Source organism: Squalius cephalus, assembly GCF_949319135.1.
Source record: "Squalius cephalus genome assembly, chromosome: 24".
NCBI lineage: Eukaryota > Metazoa > Chordata > Actinopteri > Cypriniformes > Leuciscidae > Squalius > Squalius cephalus.
Genome location: NC_137145.1, coordinates 386,974 through 410,912, shown reverse-complemented (window position 1 = coordinate 410,912; position 23,939 = coordinate 386,974). Strand labels below are relative to the sequence as shown.

At 39.4% G+C, this 23,939-nt stretch overlaps 2 protein-coding genes across 3 annotated transcripts; one reads left to right on the top strand and one right to left on the bottom strand.

Moving 5' to 3' along the window:
* Positions 1–253: 253 nt before the first annotated feature.
* ripply3 (ripply transcriptional repressor 3) lies at positions 254–11,889 on the top strand. The gene is made up of 5 exons (XM_079860746.1): positions 254–751; positions 828–885; positions 9,711–9,772; positions 9,897–10,053; positions 11,215–11,889. Exons 1-4 carry the CDS (start codon positions 711–713, stop codon positions 10,048–10,050), a joined length of 315 nt encoding a protein of 104 aa, XP_079716872.1. The 5' UTR covers positions 254–710; the 3' UTR covers positions 10,051–10,053; positions 11,215–11,889.
* Positions 11,592–23,123, bottom strand: pigp (phosphatidylinositol glycan anchor biosynthesis, class P). 2 transcript variants are annotated; one of them, XM_079860743.1, is made up of 5 exons: positions 22,900–23,123; positions 21,917–21,989; positions 21,734–21,852; positions 13,245–13,340; positions 11,592–12,714 (listed from the first exon to the last, which is right to left on the bottom strand). In XM_079860743.1, the coding sequence occupies exons 1-5, from the start codon at positions 22,982–22,984 to the stop codon at positions 12,680–12,682; spliced, it is 408 nt and encodes a 135-aa protein (XP_079716869.1). In that variant the 5' UTR covers positions 22,985–23,123; the 3' UTR covers positions 11,592–12,679. The 2 variants fall into 2 exon arrangements, with proteins under 2 accessions (XP_079716869.1, XP_079716870.1); XM_079860744.1 differs by lacking the exon at positions 11,592–12,714 and having other exon boundaries at positions 12,722–13,340.
* Positions 23,124–23,939: the final 816 nt, after the last annotated feature.

Genomic DNA, 23,939 nt, shown 5'->3' with positions numbered 1-23,939 from the left:
TTATTATACGGCAGCAGTGGGAGAGTAAACTCACACTGACAAACACATGAGCTTTTCATTTACAGACATACTCAACAACCCCCCACACACACACACACACCCTCTCTCTCTCTCTCTCACACACACACACACACTCTCTCTCTCTCTCGCTCTCTCACACACACACACACACACACACACACACACACACACACACACACACACACACACACCTCTCTCGCCCTCTAGCGGCCTCTGCTCGACTCGTCAGTCCGAGAGTTAAATGAGTTTTGCTGATTTATAAATCAGAATGACGTCATGTCTAATGTTTAATATAGAATTGTTGTGTGCAGAACGTGTTGTTTAAGATAAAGACCTCACAGCTAGTGTGTAAATATTGCTGTTCTACTGAGTATCAGCTGTGATCATCGTTTCTAAAACAAAAGAGAATAAAGTATAACGGCGTCTTAAACACAAGACTGTGAACCACGCGCTTTCAACCCAGTGTTTCTGTTACTTTAAGCGATATTACTTTTCAAGCTGCGTTGTTGTAAGTGTTTATGTATTTCTGCAGTGAGAGGAAAGAATGTTCAAAGTGACCACGTTTTCTCAGGCAGAAGTGCGAATGAAAACATTTATTAATCATTTGTATTGATTGGCGGGTGCGCGCAGGACACGCCCCCTCTCAGCGCGCGCCTTCATCAGTGCGCGGGCGCGCGCATCAGTGTGTAATGATGCTGCCGGTGAGTGTGCACGCGGATCAGATGCTCGGGTAAGAGTTTCGTCAATTCCTCTGTATTTTCATATTTTAAAGTCTTTAATAACTCTCCTCTCCTGTGTTTTAATAGTTGTCCTGTGATATGGAGACCGTGGGATCTTTCATCAAGAGAGACACAATTAAATAAAGTAACATTTTTATTTTACTTCAAGTTTTGCTAACATTCCCTTAAAGTTATGAAACCTTACTTTTGAATGTTCTCTGCATGTTCTTTTAAAAACGCTTTTATTGGTTATGTGATCATTAGTTAACATTAGTTATCATATTAACCAACATGCACTATCCATGAGCAAAACATTTGTTAAAATACTTATAAATCTTTGTTATTGTTAGTAATAAAAATACAGCTGTTCATTGTTTGTTCATGTTAGTTCAGTGCATTAACTAATGTTAACAAATAAAACCTTTGATTTAAATTACGTATTAGTATAATGTTAAATAATGTAGTTAAATAATGTTAACTAATGAACCTTATTGTAAATTGTTACCAGAATATTTGAAGAATGTCTAACTAAAATGTTTCATGAACGATGTATAAATAATGTTTTTGTTCTTACATTTTGAGAACATTATTAAAGACCAGATAATATTTCTATTAAACTTTCTATAAATGTTACTGGAAGAACGTTTGTTTATAACTTTGACAGAACGACCTTGTTTGCTGTTCTTCTTTTCTCAGTGTATTGATATGTTGATTTTAGAGTCTGTGTTCTTGTGTTCAGGTGTTCTTGTGTTCAGGTGTTCTTGTGTTCTTGTGTTCAGGTGTTCTTGTGTTCAGGTGTTCTTGTGTTCAGGTGTTCTTGTGTTCGGGTGTTCTTGTGTTCGGGTGTTCTTGTGTTCGGGTGTTCTTGTGTTCAGGTGTTCAGGTGTCGGGTGTTCTTGTGTTCAGGTGTCAGGGGTGTTCTTGTGTTCGGGTGTTCAGGTGTCAGGGGTGTTCTTGTGTTCAGGTGTTCTTGCGTTCAGGTGTCAGGGGTGTTCTTGTGTTCAGGTGTGTTCTTGTGTTCAGGTGTTCTTGTGTTCTTGTGTCAGGGGTGTTCTTGTGTTCAGGTGGTTCTTGTGTTCAGGTGTTCTTGTGTTCAGGTGTCAGGGGTGTTCTTGTGTTCAGGTGTCAGGGGTGTTCTTGTCCTCAGGTGTCAGGGGTGTTCTTGTGTTCAGGTGTTCTTGTGTTCAGGTGTTCTTGTGTTCAGGTGGATCTTGTGTTCTTGTGTCAGGGGTGTTATTGTGTTCAAGTGTTCTTGTGTCAGGGGTGTTATTGTGTTCAGGTGTTCTTGTGTCAGGGGTGTTGTTGTGTTCTTGTGTCGGGTGTTATTGTGTTCAGGTGTTATTGTGTTCAGGTGTTCTTGTGTTCAGGTGTTCTTATGTTCTTGTGTCAGGAGTGTTATTGTGTTCAAGTGTTCTTGTGTCAGGGGTGTTATTGTGTTCAGGTGTTCTTGTGTCAGGGGTGTTCTTGTGTTCTTGTGTCGGGTGTTATTGTGTTCAGGTGTTATTGTGTTCAGGTGTTCTTGTGTTCAGGTGGTTCTTGTGTTCTTGTGTCGGGTGTTCTTGTGTTCAGGTGTTCTTGTGTTCTTGTGTCAGGGGTGTTATTGTGTTCAGGTGGTTCTTGTGTTCAGGTGTTCTTGTGTTCAGGTGGTTATTGTGTTCTTGTGTCAGGGGTGTTATTGTGTTCAAGTGTTCAGGTGGTTCTTGTGTTCAGGTGTTCTTGTGTTCTTGTGTCAGGGGTGTTATTGTGTTCAAGTGTTCTTATGTTCAGGTGTTCTTGTGTTCTTGTGTCAGGGGTGTTATTGTGTTCAAGTGTTCTTATGTTCAGGTGTTCTTGTGTTCTTGTGTCAGGGGTGTTATTGTGTTCAAGTGTTCTTATGTTCAGGTGTTCTTGTGTTCTTGTGTCAGGGGTGTTATTGTGATCAAGTGTTCTTATGTTCAGGTGTTCTTGTGTTCTTGTGTCAGGGGTGTTATTGTGATCAAGTGTTCTTATGTTCAGGTGTTCTTGTGTCAGGGGTGTTATTGTGTTCAAGTGTTCTTATGTTCAGGTGTTCTTGTGTTCTTGTGTCAGGGGTGTTATTGTGATCAAGTGTTCTTATGTTCAGGTGTTCTTGTGTCAGGGGTGTTATTGTGACCAGGTGTTCTTGTGTTCTTGTGTCAGGGGTGTTATTGTGTTCAAGTGTTCTTATGTTCAGGTGTTCTTGTGTCAGGGGTGTTATTGTGTTCAAGTGTTCTTATGTTCAGGTGTTCTTGTGTCAGGGGTGTTATTGTGTCCAAGTGTTCTTATGTTCAGGTGTTCTTGTGTTCTTGTGTCAGGGGTGTTATTGTGTTCAAGTGTTCTTATGTTCAGGTGTTCTTGTGTCAGGGGTGTTATTGTGACCAAGTGTTCAGGTGTTCTTGTGTTCAGGTGTTCTTGTGTCAGGGGTGTTCTTGTGTTCAGGTGGTTCTTGTGTTCTTGTTTCAAGGGTGTTATTTTGTTCAAGTGTTCTTATGTTCAGGTGTTCTTGTGTCAGGGGTGTTATTATGTTCAGGTGTTCTTATGTCAGGGGTGTTATTGTGTTCAGGTGTTCTTGTGTCAGAGGTGTTATTGTGTTCAAGTGTTCTTATGTTCAGGTGTTCTTGTGTCAGGGGTGTTATTATGTTCAGGTGTTCTTATGTCAGGGGTGTTATTGTGTTCAGGTGTTCTTGTGTCAGAGGTGTTATTGTGTTCAAGTGTTCTTATGTTCAGGTGTTCTTGTGTCGGGTGTTATTATGTTCAGGTGTTCTTGTGTTCTTGTGTCAGGGGTGTTATTGTGATCAAGTGTTCTTATGTTCAGGTGTTCTTGTGTCATGGGTGTTATTGTGTTCAGGTGGTTATTGTGTTCTTGTGTCAGGGGTGTTATTGTGTTCAAGTGTTCAGGTGGTTCTTGTGTTCAGGTGTTCTTGTGTTCAAGTGTTCTTATGTTCAGGTGTTCTTGTGTTCTTGTGTCAGGGGTGTTATTGTGTTCAAGTGTTCTTATGTTCAGGTGTTCTTGTGTTCTTGTGTCAGGGATGTTATTGTGTTCAAGTGTTCAGGTGTTCTTGTGTCAGGGGTGTTATTGTGACCAGGTGTTCTTGTGTTCTTGTGTCAGGGGTGTTATTGTGTTCAAGTGTTCTTATGTTCAGGTGTTCTTGTGTCAGGGGTGTTATTGTGTTCAAGTGTTCTTATGTTCAGGTGTTCTTGTGTCAGGGGTGTTATTGTGTCCAAGTGTTCTTATGTTCAGGTGTTCTTGTGTTCTTGTGTCAGGGGTGTTATTGTGTTCAAGTGTTCTTATGTTCAGGTGTTCTTGTGTCAGGGGTGTTATTGTGTCCAAGTGTTCTTATGTTCAGGTGTTCTTGTGTTCTTGTGTCAGGGGTGTTATTGTGTTCAAGTGTTCTTATGTTCAGGTGTTCTTGTGTCAGGGGTGTTATTGTGTCCAAGTGTTCTTATGTTCAGGTGTTCTTGTGTTCTTGTGTCAGGGGTGTTATTGTGTTCAAGTGTTCTTATGTTCAGGTGTTCTTGTGTTCTTGTGTCAGGGATGTTATTGTGTTCAAGTGTTCAGGTGTTCTTGTGTCAGGGGTGTTATTGTGACCAGGTGTTCTTGTGTTCTTGTGTCAGGGGTGTTATTGTGTTCAAGTGTTCTTATGTTCAGGTGTTCTTGTGTCAGGGGTGTTATTGTGTTCAAGTGTTCTTATGTTCAGGTGTTCTTGTGTCAGGGGTGTTATTGTGTCCAAGTGTTCTTATGTTCAGGTGTTCTTGTGTTCTTGTGTCAGGGGTGTTATTGTGTTCAAGTGTTCTTATGTTCAGGTGTTCTTGTGTCAGGGGTGTTATTGTGACCAAGTGTTCAGGTGTTCTTGTGTTCAGGTGTTCTTGTGTCAGGGGTGTTCTTGTGTTCAGGTGGTTCTTGTGTTCTTGTTTCAAGGGTGTTATTTTGTTCAAGTGTTCTTATGTTCAGGTGTTCTTGTGTCAGGGGTGTTATTATGTTCAGGTGTTCTTATGTCAGGGGTGTTATTGTGTTCAGGTGTTCTTGTGTCAGAGGTGTTATTGTGTTCAAGTGTTCTTATGTTCAGGTGTTCTTGTGTCGGGTGTTATTATGTTCAGGTGTTCTTGTGTTCTTGTGTCAGGGGTGTTATTGTGATCAAGTGTTCTTATGTTCAGGTGTTCTTGTGTCAGGGGTGTTATTGTGTTCAGGTGTTCTTGTGTCAGGGGTGTTATTGTGTTCAGGTGTTCTTGTGTTCTTGTGTCAGGGGTGTTATTGTGTTCAGGTGTTCTTATGTTCAGGTGTTCTTGTGTCAGGGGTGTTATTGTGTTCAGGTGTTCTTGTGTTCTTGTGTCAGGGGTGTTATTGTGTTCAGGTGTTCTTATGTTCAGGTGTTCTTGTGTTCTTGTGTCAGGGGTGTTATTGTGTTCAGGTGTTCTTATGTTCAGGTGTTCTTGTGTTCTTGTGTCAGGGGTGTTATTGTGACCAAGTGTTCAGGTGTTCTTGTGTTCAGGTGGTTCTTGTGTTCTTGTTTCAAGGGTGTTATTGTGTTCAAGTGTTCTTATGTTCAGGTGTTCTTGTGTCAGGGGTGTTATTATGTTCAGGTGTTCTTGTGTCAGGGGTGTTATTGTGTTCAGGTGTTCTTGTGTTCTTGTGTTAGGGGTGTTATTGTGATCAAGTGTTTTTATGTTCAGGTGTTCTTGTGTCAGGGGTGTTCTTATGTTCAGGTGTTCTTGTGTCAGGGGTGTTATTGTGTTCAGGTGTTCTTGTGTTCTTGTGTCAGGGGTGTTATTGTGATCAAGTGTTCTTATGTTCAGGTGTTCTTGTGTCAGGGGTGTTATTATGTTCAGGTGTTCTTGTGTCAGGGGTGTTATTGTGTTCAGGTGTTCTTGTGTTTTTGTGTCAGAGGTGTTATTGTGTTGAAGTGTTCTTATGTTCAGGTGTTTTTGTGTCAGGGGTGTTCTTATGTTCAGGTGTTCTTGTGTCAGGGGTGTTATTGTGTTCAGGTGTTCTTGTGTTCTTGTGTCAGGGGTGTTATTGTGATCAAGTGTTCTTTTGTTCAGGTGTTCTTGTGTCAGGGGTGTTATTGTGTTCAGGTGTTCTTATGTTCAGGTGTCAGGGATGTTCTTGTGTTCAGGTGTTCTCTTGTTCTTGTGTCAGGGGTGTTATTGTGTTCAGGTGTTCTTATGTTCAGGTGTTCTTGTGTCAGGGGTGTTGTTGTGTTCTTGTGTCTGGTGTTATTGTGTTCAGGTGTTCTTGTGTTCAGGTGGTTCTTGTGTTCTTGTGTCGGGTGTTATTGTGTTCAAGTGTTCTTATGTTCAGGTGTTCTTGTGTTCTTGTGTCAGGGGTGTTATTGTGTTCAAGTGTTCAGGTGGTTCTTGTGTTCAGGTGTTCTTGTGTTCAGGTGGTTCTTGTGTTCTTGTGTCAGGGGTGTTATTGTGTTCAAGTGTTCTTATGTTCAGGTGTTCTTGTGTCAGGGGTGTTATTGTGTTCAAGTGTTCTTATGTTCAGGTGTTCTTGTGTTCTTGTGTCAGGGGTGTTATTGTGTTCAAGTGTTCTTATGTTCAGGTTTTCTTGTGTTCTTGTGTCAGGGGTGTTATTGTGACCAAGTGTTCTTGTGTTCTTGTGTCAGGGGTGTTATTGTGTTCAGGTGTTCTTATGTTCAGGTGTTCTTGTGTCAGGGGTGTTATTGTGACCAAGTGTTCAGGTGTTCTTGTGTCAGGGGTGTTATTGTGTTCAGGTGTTCTTATGTTCAGGTGTTCAGGTGGTTCTTGTGTTCTTGTGTCAGGGGTGTTATTGTGTTCAAGTGTTCTTATGTTCAGGTGTTCTTGTGTTCTTGTGTCAGGGGTGTTATTGTGTTCAAGTGTTCTTGTGTTCAGGTGGTTCTTGTGTTCTTGTGTCAGGGGTGTTATTGTGTTCAAGTGTTCTTATGTTCAGGTGTTCTTGTGTTCTTGTGTCAGGGGTGTTATTGTGTTCAAGTGTTCTTATGTTCAGGTGTTCTTGTGTTCTTGTGTCAGGGGTGTTATTGTGTTCAAGTGTTCTTGTGTTCAGGTGGTTCTTGTGTTCTTGTGTCAGGGGTGTTATTATGTTCAAGTGTTCTTATGTTCTTATGTTCAGGTGTTCTTGTGTCAGGGGTGTTGTTGTGTTCTTGTGTCTGGTGTTATTGTGTTCAGGTGTTCTTGTGTTCAGGTGGTTCTTGTGTTCTTGTGTCGGGTGTTATTGTGTTCAAGTGTTCTTATGTTCAGGTGTTCTTGTGTTCTTGTGTCAGGGGTGTTATTGTGTTCAAGTGTTCAGGTGGTTCTTGTGTTCAGGTGTTCTTGTGTTCAGGTGGTTCTTGTGTTCTTGTGTCAGGGGTGTTATTGTGTTCAAGTGTTCTTATGTTCAGGTGTTCTTGTGTCAGGGGTGTTATTGTGTTCAAGTGTTCTTATGTTCAGGTGTTCTTGTGTTCTTGTGTCAGGGGTGTTATTGTGTTCAAGTGTTCTTATGTTCAGGTTTTCTTGTGTTCTTGTGTCAGGGGTGTTATTGTGACCAAGTGTTCTTGTGTTCTTGTGTCAGGGGTGTTATTGTGTTCAGGTGTTCTTATGTTCAGGTGTTCTTGTGTCAGGGGTGTTATTGTGACCAAGTGTTCAGGTGTTCTTGTGTCAGGGGTGTTATTGTGTTCAGGTGTTCTTATGTTCAGGTGTTCAGGTGGTTCTTGTGTTCTTGTGTCAGGGGTGTTATTGTGTTCAAGTGTTCTTATGTTCAGGTGTTCTTGTGTTCTTGTGTCAGGGGTGTTATTGTGTTCAAGTGTTCTTGTGTTCAGGTGGTTCTTGTGTTCTTGTGTCAGGGGTGTTATTGTGTTCAAGTGTTCTTATGTTCAGGTGTTCTTGTGTTCTTGTGTCAGGGGTGTTATTGTGTTCAAGTGTTCTTATGTTCAGGTGTTCTTGTGTTCTTGTGTCAGGGGTGTTATTGTGTTCAAGTGTTCTTGTGTTCAGGTGGTTCTTGTGTTCTTGTGTCAGGGGTGTTATTATGTTCAAGTGTTCTTATGTTCTTGTGTTCAGGTGTTCTTGTGTCAGGGGTGTTCTTGTGTTCAGGTGGTTCTTGTGTTCTTGTTTCAAGGGTGTTATTGTGTTTAAGTGTTTTTATGTTCAGGTGTTCTTGTGTCAGGGGTGTTATTATTTTCAGGTGTTCTTGTGTCAGGGGTGTTACTGTGTTCAAGTGTTCTTATGTTCAGGTGTTCTTGTGTTCTTGTGTCAGGGGTGTTATTGTGACCAAGTGTTCTTGTGTCAGGGGTGTTATTGTGTTCAGGTGTTCTTATGTTCAGGTGTTCTTGTGTTCAGGTGTTCTTGTGTCAGGGGTGTTATTGTGTTCAAGTGTTCTTATGTTCAGGTGTTCTTGTGTCAGGGGTGTTATTGTGACCAAGTGTTCAGGTGTTCTTGTGTCAGGGGTGTTATTGTGTTCAGGTGTTCTTATGTTCAGGTGTTCTTGTGTTCAGGTGGTTCTTGTGTTCTTGTGTCAGGGGTGTTATTGTGTTCAAGTGTTCTTATGTTCAGGTGTTCTTGTGTTCTTGTGTCAGGGGTGTTATTGTGACCAAGTGTTCAGGTGTTCTTGTGTCAGGGGTGTTCTTGTGTTCAGGTGGTTCTTGTGTTCTTGTTTCAAGGGTGTTATTGTGATCAGGTGTTCTTATGTTCAGGTGTTCTTGTGTTCTTGTGTCAGGGGTATTATTGTGTTCAAGTGTTCTTATGTCCAGGTGTTCTTGTGTCAGGGGTGTTATTATGTTCAGGTGTTCTTGTGTCAGGGGTGTTCTTATGTTCAGGTGTTCTTGTGTCAGGGGTGTTATTGTGTTCAAGTGTTCTTATGTTCAGGTGTTCTTGTGTCAGGGGTGTTATTGTGTTCAAGTGTTCTTATGTTCAGGTGTTCTTGTGTCAGGGGTGTTATTATGTTCTTGTGTTCTTGTGTCAGGGGTGTTATTGTGTTCAAGTGTTCTTATGTTCAGGTGTTCTTGTGTCAGGGGTGTTATTGTGTTCAAGTGTTCTTATGTTCAGGTGTTCTTGTGTCAGGGGTGTTCTTATGTTCAGGTGTTCTTGTGTCAGGGGTGTTATTGTGTTCAAGTGTTCTTATGTTCAGGTGTTCTTGTGTCAGGGGTGTTCTTATGTTCAGGTGTTCTTGTGTCAGGGGTGTTATTGTGTTCAAGTGTTCTTATGTTCAGGTGTTCTTGTGTCAGGGGTGTTATTGTGATCAAATGTTCTTATGTTCAGGTGTTCTTGTGTTCTTGTGTCAGGGGTGTTATTGTGATCAAATGTTCTTATGTTCAGGTGTTCTTGTGTTCTTGTGTCAGGGGTGTTATTGTGATCAAATGTTCTTATGTTCAGGTGTTCTTGTGTCAGGGGTGTTCTTGTGTTCTTGTTTCAAGGGTGTTATTGTGTTCAAGTGTTCTTATGTTCAGGTGTTCTTGTGTCAGGGGTGTTATTATGTTCAGGTGTTCTTATGTTCAGGTGTTCTTGTGTCAGGGGTGTTATTGTGTTCAGGTGTTCTTATGTTCAGGTGTTCTTGTGTCAGGGGTGTTATTGTGTTCAAGTGTTCTTATGTTCAGGTGTTCTTGTGTCAGGGGTGTTATTGTGTTCAGGTGTTCTTATGTTCAGGTGTTCTTGTGTCAGGGGTGTTATTGTGTTCAAGTGTTCTTATGTTAGGGGTGTTATTGTGTTCAAGTGTTCTTATGTTCAGGTGTTCTTGTGTCAGGGGTGTTATTGTGTTCAGGTGTTCTTATGTTCAGGTGTTCTTGTGTCAGGGGTGTTATTATGTTCAAGTGTTCTTATGTTCAGGTGTTCAGGTGTTCTTGTGTTCTTGTGTCAGGGGTGTTATTGTGTTCAAGTGTTCAGGTGGTTCTTGTGTTCAGGTGTCAGGGGTGTTCTCGTGTTCAGGTGTTCTCGTGTTTAGGTTTTCTCATGATCAGGTGTTCAGGTGTTCTCGTGTTTAGGTTTTCTCATGATCAGGTGTTCAGGTGTTCTCGTGTTCAGGTGCGTTCTGGAGGCTCGAGGCGGGTTCAGGCGTCTGAAGGAGTTTTCCATCATCCCGTGAGGTCTGGAACCAAAGCTCTTACTCTTCATTACATGTTTATTAGCTCTCAGAGTTGTCAGATGTAATTTATTAACCAGGAGGAGGAGAAATCTGTGACTGTTTCTGACGTATACATCCATCCACAGGCTGTTCCTGCCCAGATCCCGGATCCAGGACTATCTGTCTCATCTGGGTCGGACGGTTCTGGCCAGTTTCCCCGCTCAGGCCACGCTGCACTTTTACAACGATGAAGACTCCAGCTCTGAGGAAGAGGACGATGGAGAAACAGACACACTTTAAAGGGTTAGTTCACCCCAAAATTAAAATTAGCCCATGATTTACTCGCCCTCAACTCATCCTAGGTGTATATGACACTCTTCTGTCAGACAAACATAATCAGAGTTATACTAAAAAATGTCCTGGCTCTTCCAAGCTTGATAATGTAAGTGAATGGCCGTAAAGTCCATGAAAGTGCATCTATCCATGATAAAAGTGCATCTGTCCATCATAAAAGTGCATCTGTCCATCATAAAAGTGCATCTGTCCATCATAAAAGTGCATCTGTCCATCATAAAGTGCATCTGTCCATCATAAAAGTGCATCTGTCCATCATAAAAGTGCATCTGTCCATCATTAAAGTGCATCTGTCCATGATAAAAGTGCATCTGTCCATCATAAAATTGCATCTGTCCATCATAAAAGTGCATCTATCCATCATAAAAGTGCATCTGTCCATCATAAAGTGCATCTGTCCATCATAAAAGTGCATCTATCCATCATAAAAGTGCATCTGTCCATCATAAAGTGCATCTGTCCATCATAAAAGTGCATCTGTCCATCATAAAAGTGCATCTGTCCATCATAAAAGTGCATCTGTCCATCATAAAGTGCATCTGTCCATGATAAAAGTGCATCTGTCCATCATAAAAGTGCATCTATCCATCATAAAAGTGCATCTGTCCATCATAAAGTGCATCTCTCCATCATAAAAGTGCATCTGTCCATCATAAAGTGCATCTGTCCATGATAAAAGTGCATCTGTCCATCATAAAAGTGCATCTATCCATCATAAAAGTGCATCTGTCCATCATATCATAAAGTGCATCTGTCCATGATAAAAGTGCATCTGTCCATCATAAAAGTGCATCTATCCATCATAAAAGTGCATCTGTCCATCATAAAGTGCTCCACAGGCTCTGGTCGGTTAATAAAGTCCTTCTGAACAAAGCCATGCGTTTGTGTAAGTGAAATATCCATATTTAACACGTTACAAAGTTAGATTCTAGTTTCCGGCCAAACGCAGTCTACTCACGCCTAAAGCGCAAACTGGGAAGAGCCAGGACGTTTATTAATATAACTCTGATTGTGTTCGTCTGACAGAAGAGTGTCATATACACCTAGGATGAGTTGAGGGCGAGTAAATCATGGGCTAATTTTCATTTCTGGGTGAACTATCCCTTTCAGGCCAGATCTGCTCATGAACTCGCTGGGAGCGGAGTGGAGAACTGTTCAGGACACACGGGCCGGAAACACTGGGATCTGTTAGTGGAAGATCACGGGATTCTCACAGGTGTACAGCGACAGGTCGGTCATCACGGAGAAAACACTCCTTTGATCCGAGGAACATCCGTTCTCTTCATCCCACATCTGGGAATGTCTTCAGGGCTGGTGTTGTTAACCTGATCGTGTTTCACTCGGATGTTATTTCCATGGTAACACTTTACACTACGGTTCATTAGTTAACATGAACTAATAATGAACAATACTTCTACAGCATTTATTCATCTTAGTTAATAGTAACTTCAACATTTACTAATACATTATTAAAATCAAAGGTTGTATTAGTTAACATTAGTTACTGCACTGTGAACTAACATGAACTATGAACAGCTGTATTATTAATAACTCACATTAACAAAGATGAATAAATACTGTAACAAATGTATTGCTCAGTGTTAGTTCATGTTAGTAAATATGTTTATTAATGTTAACTAATGAACCTTATTTAAAGTGTTACCATTTCCATAATATCATTAGTATTATTTTCACATTTATTACCGTGAAGCTTTGAAACAATGTAGTGTATAAAGCGCTATAGTTCTGCTGAAATCTAAACACTAATAAAAACATAAATTGCTCAATACGCATTTGTATCCTCCATCATTTATTAATAATTATAACAGTGTACAAACTTTAAAAACAGGTTTTTAGAATATCGATGGCTAAACCGCAGAATAATGCAAAGAAACATTAATAAGGATCTAATGGAAGCTTGTTTCCACCACTAAATTAAAAAAGTAATTCTGACTTTTTGTCTCATTATTAGGACCTTTTTTCTTGGAATTCCGAGTTTATATTTATATCTAAAACTCATAATTGTGAGATAAAAAGTATTTTTTTGTTATTTATCCGTGGCAGAAACGAGCTTCCATTGTATTCTAATAAAACAAACTTGAGAAAAGGAAAACTAGAGTAGTCAGTTTTTCTGCAGGCGACAGTGGTGGGGTCGCGGGGTCAAGGGTCACAGGTCACCTGACACCGGTGTGTTTGCTCATGAGGGTCATCAGGTGCAGACGAGCAGGAACACACACCTTCTGCAGACGGATTGAAGAGATGATGTGCAGATAGTGAGATGATGACCGCTTCACTTCTGGCCCGAGGTCACGGAGGTCAGAGGTCACGGTCTGACCAAACAGCCACACAACATGACGAGCACAACAGCAAAAATCACATCAGGAACTTGGTGTTTGAGAAAGATGTGAAAACGCAGTGATGTTTTATGGACTTAAAAAAAAAAAGAAAAAAAGTAAGCTTTATTTAACGTCGTCATATCCACGAGTCCGTCAGGGGTCAGCGGGGTCACGACAGCCCGCTCAGGTTCAGCTGACAGTCAAACCTCAGGCCTGTCACACACATCTGATGGATCTGATCATCTAAACCCTGAGCAAACGCCACACGCCTGGCCTGATGACAGAGACACACACACACTCACTCAGTGCTCGCGGGGATCCAGGTAAAACACACGGTTTATTCGTCACACACACACACACACACACACACACACACACACTCACACACACACACTCACTCACTCACTCACTCACTCTCACACTCTCTCTCTCACACACACACACACACTCACACACACACACACACACACACACACACACACACACACACACACACACACACACACACACACACACACACACACACACACTCAGTGCTTACGGGGATCCAGGTAAAACACACGGTTTATTCGACACACACACACACACACACACACACACATACAGTGCTCGAGAGGATCCAGGTAAAACACACGGTTTATTCGTCTCACACACACACACACACACACACACACACACTCAGTGCTCGCGGGGATCCAGGTAAAACACACAGTTTATTCGTCACACTCACACACACACACACACACACACACACACACACACACACACACACTCAGTGCTCGTGGGGATCCAGGTAAAACACACGGTTTATTTCACTGATGGGAACGTCTCTGAGTCTGGGAAATGTGGGAATCACTCCTTCTTGATCCTCATCCGTGCGCTGACTCTTGGCATAGTGGTCTAGACAAACAATGAACCAGAAATCATTTGATTTATCAATGCAAGATGTTTAATGTGTTTAATCTCTTCACTGTCTCCTCTTCTTTTTGAGCACAGATCTGAATTTAAATGGTTGTAATTGACTAATACTTTGGGATATAGACCTAAAACACTGATTAATGCAGAAGTGAAAGCAATGAAAGTGTAAAAAAGTCATAGAAGTTTAAGTTTACTGTAAAGCAAACCCACTGAAGTAGGCATGTTTTATTTTATACAAAATATATCTTTTTAAAAATGATTTGGACTCTAAAATTGCCAGAAAGTCAAAGTCACATGTCTAACCAAGTTGTGTTGCAAATTTAAAAGGTGATATCACAAAAAACTGAGGCTCATAATAATGCAGTGTCCACACTAATCACTCTCGTTTCACACACACAGCTGGTGCCATTTTGTGACTATTATTTTGTACACTGTTGGATTATAAAATACAAACAGGCACGATTAATGTGAAATCAATATCTCTTATCCCCATAATTATTTAAATTGGTGAAATGCTGTGTAATAAGTGTTATGACTGTAAACCGTATCTCTTAAATGTCCGTCTAGTTTGATCTTGCCGCTGAAACTGCTCTGTGATGTTGTGAATGTGATGTTGTGAATATGATGTCCACCTGTGATGTTGTGAATATGTTATGAATGTGATGTTGTGAATATGATGTTATGAATGTGATGTTGTGAATATGATGTTATGAATATGATGTTGTGAATGACGTTCGCCTTGTGATGTTGTGATTGTGATGTTGTGAATATGACGTCCGCCTGTGATGTTGTGAATGTGATGTTATGAATATGATGTTGTGAATATGATGTTGTGAATATGATGTTGTGAATATGATGTTGTGATTGTGATGTTATGAATATGATGTTGTGAATATGATGTTGTGAATATGATGTTGTGAATATGATGTTGTGATTGTGATGTTGTGATTGTGATGTTGTGAATATGATGTTATGAATATGATGTTGTGAATGACGTTCGCCTTGTGATGTTGTGATTGTGATGTTGTGAATATGACGTCCGCCTGTGATGTTGTGAATGTGATGTTATGAATATGATGTTGTGAATATGATGTTGTGAATATGATGTTGTGATTGTGATGTTGTGATTGTGATGTTGTGAATATGACGTCCGCCTGTGATGTTGTGAATGTGATGTTGTGAATATGATATTGTGAATGTGATGTTGTGAATATGATGTTGTGAATATGATGTTGTGATTGTGATGTTGTGATTGTGATGTTGTGAATATGATGTTGTGATTGTGATGTTGTGATTGTGATGTTGTGAATATGACGTCCGCCTGTGACGTCCGCCTGTGATGTTGTGAATATGATGTTGTGAATGTGATGTTATGAATGTGATGTTATGAATATGATGATATGAATGTGATGTTATGAATATGATGATATGAATGTGATGTTGTGAATATGATGTTGTGAATATGATGTTGTGATTGTGATGTTGTGATTGTGATGTTGTGAATATGACGTCCGCCTGTGACGTCCGCCTGTGATATTGTGAATGTGATGTTGTGAATATGATGTTGTGAATATGATGTTGTGATTGTGATGTTGTGATTGTGATGTTGTGAATATGACGTCCGCCTGTGACGTCCGCCTGTGATGTTGTGATTGTGATGTTGTGAATATGACGTCCGCCTGTGACGTCCGCCTGTGATGTTGTGAATGTGATGTTGTGAATATGATGTTGTGAATGTGATGTTATGAATGTGATGTTATGAATATGATGATATGAATGTGATGTTATGAATATGATGATATGAATGTGATGTTGTGAATATGACGTTCACCTGTGATGTTGTGAATATGTTATGAATGTGATGTTGTGAATGTGATGTTGTGAATGTGATGTGAATATGATGTTATGAATATGATGTTGTGAATATGACGTTCGCCTGTGATGTTGTGATTGTGATGTTGTGAATATGATGTTGTGAATATGATGTTATGAATGTGATGTGAATGTGATGTGAATATGATGTTATGAATGTGATGTTGTGAATATGATGTTATGAATATGATGTTGTGAATGACGTTCGCCTTGTGATGTTGTGATTGTGATGTTGTGAATATGACGTCCGCCTGTGATGTTGTGAATGTGATGTTATGAATATGATGTTGTGAATATGATGTTGTGAATATGATGTTGTGATTGTGATGTTGTGATTGTGAAGTTGTGAATATGACGTCCGCCTGTGACGTCCGCCTGTGATGTTGTGAATGTGATGTTGTGAATATGATGTTGTGAATGTGATGTTGTGAATATGATGTTGTGAATATGATGTTGTGAATATGATGTTGTGATTGTGATGTTGTGATTGTGATGTTGTGAATATGACGTCCGCCTGTGACGTCCGCCTGTGATGTTGTGAATGTGATGTTGTGAATATGATGTTGTGAATGTGATGTTATGAATGTGATGTTATGAATATGATGATATGAATGTGATGTTATGAATATGATGATATGAATGTGATGTTGTGAATATGACGTCCGCCTGTGACGTCCGCCTGTGATGTTGTGAATGTGATGTTGTGAATATGATGTTGTGAATATGATGTTGTGATTGTGATGTTGTGAATATGACGTCCGCCTGTGACGTCCGCCTGTGATGTTGTGAATGTGATGTTGTGAATGTGATGTTATGAATATGATGTTGTGAATATGATGTTGTGAATATGATGTTGTGATTGTGATGTTGTGATTGTGAAGTTGTGAATATGACGTCCGCCTGTGACGTCCGCCTGTGATGTTGTGAATGTGATGTTGTGAATATGACGTCCGCCTGTGACGTCCGCCTGTGATGTTGTGAATGTGATGTTGTGAATATGATGTTGTGAATGTGATGTTATGAATGTGATGTTATGAATATGATGATATGAATGTGATGTTATGAATATGATGATATGAATGTGATGTTGTGAATATGACGTTCACCTGTGATGTTGTGAATATGTTATGAATGTGATGTTGTGAATGTGATGTTGTGAATGTGATGTGAATATGATGTTATGAATATGATGTTGTGAATATGACGTTCGCCTGTGATGTTGTGATTGTGATGTTGTGAATATGATGTTATGAATGTGATGTGAATGTGATGTGAATATGATGTTATGAATGTGATGTTGTGAATATGATGTTATGAATATGATGTTGTGAATGACGTTCGCCTTGTGATGTTGTGATTGTGATGTTGTGATTGTGATGTTGTGAATATGACGTCCGCCTGTGATGTTGTGAATGTGATGTTATGAATATGATGTTGTGAATATGATGTTGTGAATATGATGTTGTGATTGTGAAGTTGTGAATATGACGTCCGCCTGTGACGTCCGCCTGTGATGTTGTGAATGTGATGTTGTGAATATGATGTTGTGAATGTGATGTTGTGAATATGATGTTGTGAATATGATGTTGTGATTGTGATGTTGTGATTGTGATGTTGTGAATATGACGTCCGCCTGTGACGTCCGCCTGTGACGTCCGCCTGTGATGTTGTGAATGTGATGTTGTGAATATGATGTTGTGAATGTGATGTTATGAATGTGATGTTATGAATATGATGATATGAATGTGATGTTATGAATATGATGATATGAATGTGATGTTGTGAATATGACGTTCACCTGTGATGTTGTGAATATGTTATGAATGTGATGTTGTGAATGTGATGTTGTGAATGTGATGTGAATATGATGTTATGAATATGATGTTGTGAATATGACGTTCGCCTGTGATGTTGTGATTGTGATGTTGTGAATATGATGTTGTGAATATGATGTTATGAATGTGATGTGAATGTGATGTGAATGTGATGTTGTGAATATGATGTTGTGATTGTGATGTTGTGAATATGATGTTATGAATGTGATGTGATTGTGATGTTCACCTGTGATGTTATGAATGTGATGTGATTGTGATGTTCACCTGTGATGTTGTGATTGTGATGTAATGAATGATGTTATGAATGTGATGCTCACCTGTGATGTTGTGATTGTGATGTTATGAATGTGATGTTGTGATTGTGATGTTGTGAATGTGATGTTATGAATGTGATGTTCACCTGTGATGTTGTGATTATGATGTTATGAATGTGATGTTGTGATTGTGATGTTATGAATGTGATGTTATGAATGTGATGTTGTGATTGTGATGTTCACCTGTGATGTTGTGATTGTGATGTTATGAATGTGATGTTATGAATGTGATGTTCACCTGTGATGTTGTGATTATGATGTTATGAATGTGATGTTGTGATTGTGATGTTATGAATGTGATGTTATGAATGTGATGTTGTGATTGTGATGTTCACCTGTGATGTTGTGATTGTGATGTTATGAATGTGATGTGAATGTGATGTTATGAATGTGATGTTGTGATTGTGATGTTGTGAATGTGATGTTCACCTGTGATGTTGTGATTGTGATGTTATGAATGTGATGTTCACCTGTGATGTTGTGATTGTGATGTTATGAATGTGATGTTCACCTGTGATGTTGTGATTGTGATGTTATGAATGTGATGTTGTGATCTGTGATGTTGTGAATGTGATGTTCACCTGTGATGTTGTGATTGTGATGTTATGAATGTGATGTTATGAATGTGATGTTCACCTGTGATGTTGTGATTGTGATGTTATGAATGTGATTGTGATGTTATGAATGTGATGTTCACCTGTGATGTTGTGATTGTGATGTTGTGATTGTGATGTTATGAATGTGATGTTCACCTGTGATGTTGTGATTGTGATGTTATGAATGTGATGTTGTGATTGTGATGTTATGAATGTGATGTTATGAATGTGATGTTGTGATTGTGATGTTCACCTGTGATGTTGTGATTGTGATGTTATGAATGTGATGTGAATGTGATGTTATGAATGTGATGTTGTGATTGTGATGTTGTGAATGTGATGTTCACCTGTGATGTTGTGATTGTGATGTTATGAATGTGATGTTATGAATGTGATGTTCACCTGTGATGTTGTGATTGTGATGTTATGAATGTGATGTTCACCTGTGATGTTGTGATTGTGATGTTATGAATGTGATGTTGTGATCTGTGATGTTGTGAATGTGATGTTCACCTGTGATGTTGTGATTGTGATGTTATGAATGTGATGTTATGAATGTGATGTTATGAATGTGATGTTCACCTGTGATGTTGTGATTGTGATGTTATGAATGTGATGTTCACCTGTGATGTTGTGATTGTGATGTTGTGATTGTGATGTTATGAATGTGATGTTCACCTGTGATGTTGTGATTGTGATGTTATGAATGTGATGTTATGAATGTGATGTTCACCTGTGATGTTGTGATTGTGATGTTATGAATGTGATGTTATGAATGTGATGTTCACCTGTGATGTTGTGATTGTGATGTTATGAATGTGATGTTATGAATGTGATGTTCACCTGTGATGTTGTGATTGTGATGTTATGAATGTGATGTTATGAATGTGATGTTCACCTGTGATGTTGTGATTGTGATGTTGTGATTGTGATGTTATGAATGTGATGTTATGAATGATGTTCACCTGTGCTGTTGTGATTGTGATGTTATGAATGTGATGTTCACCTGTGATGTTGTGAATATGATGTTATGAATGTGATGTTGTGATTGTGATGTTATGAATGTGATGTTCACCTGTGATGTTGTGATTGTGATGTTATGAATGTGATGTTGTGATTGTGATGTTGTGAATGTGATGTTCACCTGTGATGTTGTGATTGTGATGTTCACCTGTGATGTTGTGATTGTGATGTTATGAATGTGATGTTCACCTGTGATGTTGTGATTGTGATGTTGTGAATGTGATGTTCACCTGTGATGTTGTGATTGTGATGTTATGAATGTGATGTTGTGAATGTAATGTTCACCTGTGATGTTGTGATTGTGATGTTGTGATTGTGATGTTCACCTGTGATGTTGTGATTGTGATGTTATGAATGTGATGTTGTGAATGTGATGTTCACCTGTGATGTTGTGATTGTGATGTTGTGAATGTGATGTTCACCTGTGATGTTGTGATTGATGTTATGAATGTGATGTTGTGAATGTGATGTTCACCTGTGATGTTGTGATTGTGATGTTATGAATGTGATGTTCACCTGTGATGTTGTGATTGTGATGTTGTGAATGTGATGTTCACCTGTGATGTTGTGATTGTGATGTTATGAATGTGATGTTGTGATTGTGATGTTCACCTGTGATGTTATGAATGTGATGTTGTGAATGTGATGTGAATGTGATGTTCACCTGTGATGTTGTGATTGTGATGTTGTGAATGTGATATTCACCTGTGATGTTGTGATTGTGATGTTATGAATGTGATGTTGTGATTGTGATGTTCACCTGTGATGTTGTGATTGTGATGTTATGAATGTGATGTTGTGAATGTGATGTTGTGAATGTGATGTTGTGAATGTGATGTTCACCTGTGATGTTGTGATTGTGATGTTGTGAATGTGATGTTCACCTGTGATGTTGTGATTGTGATGTTATGAATGTGATGTTGTGAATGTGATGTTCACCTGTGATGTTGTGATTGTGATGTTCACCTGTGATGTTATGAATGTGATGTTCACCTGTGATGTTATGAATGTGATGTTGTGATTGTGATGTTCACCTGTGATGTTGTGATTGTGATGTTATGAATGTGATGTTCACCTGTGATGTTGTGATTGTGATGTTGTGAATGTGATGTTATGAATGTGATGTTCACCTGTGATGTTCACCTGTGATGTTGTGATTGTGATGTTCACCTGTGATGTTATGAATGTGATGTTCACCTGTGATGTTGTGATTGTGATGTTGTGAATGTGATGTTCACCTGTGATGTTGTGATTGTGATGTTGTGAATGTGATGTTCACCTGTGATGTTGTGATTGTGATGTTATGAATGTGATGTTGTGATTGTGATGTTCACCTGTGATGTTATGAATGTGATGTTGTGAATGTGATGTGATTGTGATGTTCACCTGTGATGTTGTGATTGTGATGTTGTGAATGTGATGTTCACCTGTGATGTTGTGATTGTGATGTTCACCTGTGATGTTGTGATTGTGATGTTGTGAATGTGATGTTCACCTGTGATGTTGTGATTGTGATGTTCACCTGTGATGTTATGAATGTGATGTTCACCTGTGATGTGATTGTGATGTTGTGAATGTGATGTTCACCTGTGATGTTGTGATTGTGATGTTCACCTGTGATGTTATGAATGTGATGTTCACCTGTGATGTTGTGAATGTGATGTTGTGAATGATGTTCACCTGTGATGTTGTGATTGTGATGTTCACCTGTGATGTTGTGATTGTGATGTTCAACTGTGATGTTCACCTGTGATGTTGTGATTGTGATGTTCACCTGTGATGTTATGATTGTGATGTTCACCTGTGATGTTATGAATGTGATGTTCACCTGTGATGTTGTGATTGTGATGTTGTGAATGTGATGTTCACCTGTGATGTTGTGATTGTGATGTTATGAATGTGATGTTGTGAATGATGTTCACCTGTGATGTTGTGATTGTGATGTTCACCTGTGATGTTGTGATTGTGATGTTCAACTGTGATGTTCACCTGTGATGTTGTGATTGTGATGTTCACCTGTGATGTTATGAATGTAATGTTGTGAATGTGATGTTCACCTGTGATGTTGTGATTGTGATGTTATGAATGTGATGTTGTGAATGATGTTCACCTGTGATGTTGTGATTGTGATGTTGTGAATGTGATGTTGTGAATGTGTTGTTGTGAATGTGTTCACCTGTGATGTTGTGATTGTGATGTTCATCTGTGATGTTCACCTGTGATGTTGTGATTGTGATGTTCACCTGTGATGTTATGATTGTGATGTTCAACTGTGATGTTCACCTGTGATGTTCACCTGTGATGTTATGATTGTGATGTTCACCTGTGATGTTATGAATGTAATGTTGTGAATGTGATGTTCACCTGTGATGTTGTGATTGTGATGTTATGAATGTGATGTTGTGAATGATGTTCACCTGTGATGTTGTGATTGTGATGTTCATCTGTGATGTTGTGAATGTGATGTTGTGAATGTGTTCACCTGTGATGTTGTGAATGTGATGTTATGAAATTCATTCATAATATGAATGTGATGTTGTGAATGTGATATTCACCTGTGATGTTGTGATGTTATGAATGTTATGTTCACCTGTGATGATGTGATTGTGATGTTATGAATGTTATGTTCACCTGTGATGATGTGATTGTGATGTTATGAATGTGATGTTCACCTGTGATGTTATGAATGTTGTGAATGTGATGTTCACCTGTGATGTTGTGAATGTGATGTTCACCTGTGATGTTGTCCACTGATGCGAGTGGAGCCGTGTTCATCATATTCACCCCGAACAGCAGCACGAAGCAGGTGGTTAAAGTGACCAGCATGTAAATGGGAGCCGCCAGAGCCCAGTATCTGTGAACAGAGCATTAGTCTCGTCTACGCTGAGATCTCAACACAACACAAGAGTTTCACTCACTTCTGAGGCCAGTAAGTCAATCCAGCAGAATGAAGCCAGTCGTCAGGAACAGAAGCCCACACCACATACAGCACTACCAGGAGCAAACACACAACAACACCTGATCAACACACTGAATAATGCCTGTTTACTACCGTCTTTTTAGAGCTGCTTTACAGCAGAGCTGAATCATCACTGTTCTGTTATCTCTGTAAAACTGCTTTAAAACAATCTGTATCATATATAAAGCGCTATAGAAATAAAGGCGACTTGACAAACCTGTCATTTAATTTTATTAATCATGAAACATACTTCAAATAGTCAAGAAATTGATAATGCTTATACTGTGAATTTTTTCATTAGTGTTTTTAATGTAAACCCCTTATTAAAAAAAAGTTTGGAAAAGTACTTCCGTGACCAAAGTTGAGAGTAAGAAGTGGCTTTCCCAGTTATTATAAGATGTTTGGATCATAAAGTTTATTGAAACATGTCATTGGTGTTACAGCGTGTTATACTCAATCTAATTATTATAGTCTGACTACAGGTAAGTATGAAAAAATCGTAGAAAAGTCATTTTAATGATAATTTCTCACTGGTTTAAACACTTTCATGGTTTGAAATGTTTCAAACTTATATTTATTAATTTATGCTTTTATTCAAAGCGACTTACACATGAGCATCAAACTAATGAGCCAAAAATAAAGAACAAAAGTCAAGTGGCTCTTGACAAGTAATAATGTAAGATGTTAATAAATACATATCAAACATTTATTGGAGAAAAACGAGCCGTCGGACACACATGTGAACATGTTTATAGTGTGATCGGTGTAGATGTGAACATGTTTATACTATAGTGTGATCGGTGTAGATGTGAACATGTTTATAGTGTGATCGGTGTAGATGTGAACATGTTTATAGTGTGATCGGTGTAGATGTGAACATGTTTATAGTGTGATCGGTGTAGATGTGAACATGTTTATAGTGTGATCGGTGTAGAGACGTACAGAACCCGCAGTGAGAGCCCAGGAACAGCACGAACCCGTAGATGGCTCTCTCGGGGAGAGGTGAAGGAGAGTTTTCCACCATCATCTACACATTAACAGATTCTTGCTTCTGCTTCGATAACGGTAAGAGCTTCGATCGATCCGACAGTGTTGAAATAATCAGATTATAAATAATACAAAAATGTCGCTTCTCTCTCTCTGATGCGGGTTAGTCTCTGAGGAGCGCTGTGCAGTGCTGCCCCCGTGCGGACTGGAGTTTCACACACACGCACACACATCCATACTTTTTTTTTTCTCAAGAAGGATAAATTATGGAAGCTTGTTTCCGCCACAGAATAAAACATTTTAAAAGATAATTGCGACTTTTATCTCACAATTGCGAGTTTACATTTCACAATTCTGACTTTATTTCTCAGAATTGCGAGATATAAAGTCAGAATTGCGTGAAATAAAGTCGCAATTGCGTCTTATAAAGTCTGAATTCTGTCTTTTTTTCTCGCAATTCTGACTTTAACACATAATTATATACATACTTCAATAACACATACCTCAGAATAGTTTATATCTCACAATTTTGACTTTATAACTCGCAGATATAAACTCGCAGTTGTGAGATAAAAAGTCGCAATTATCTTTTAAAATATTTTATTCTGTGGCGGAAACAAGTTTCCATAATAAATAATAGGTTTATCTGTTTTAAAATAAATAGAAATAAAACACTCACACATACACACGCATACAGACATTTTCTTTTGTATCTCTCTTTCTTTTTTTCTTGTGGGCTTCTCCTGCTGCTGTTCCTGCTGAGGCTCATGTGGATGAGGAGGACGGCATATGCGATGTCTTCCAGGGGGAACACAGAGCCTGTCGTGGGGTTCCTCCGTCAGACGTGCAGTGTTGGTGTTTGAGGGGTGTCCCTACAGTGGCTCTATGGGGTGTCCATGAGGTCGCTGCGGTGCGCTGGAGCTGCGGTGCGCTGGAGCTGCGGTTGAGTGCGATGTCCTTCAGGGTTTTGCCCTTCTGTGGAGATGGACATGGTC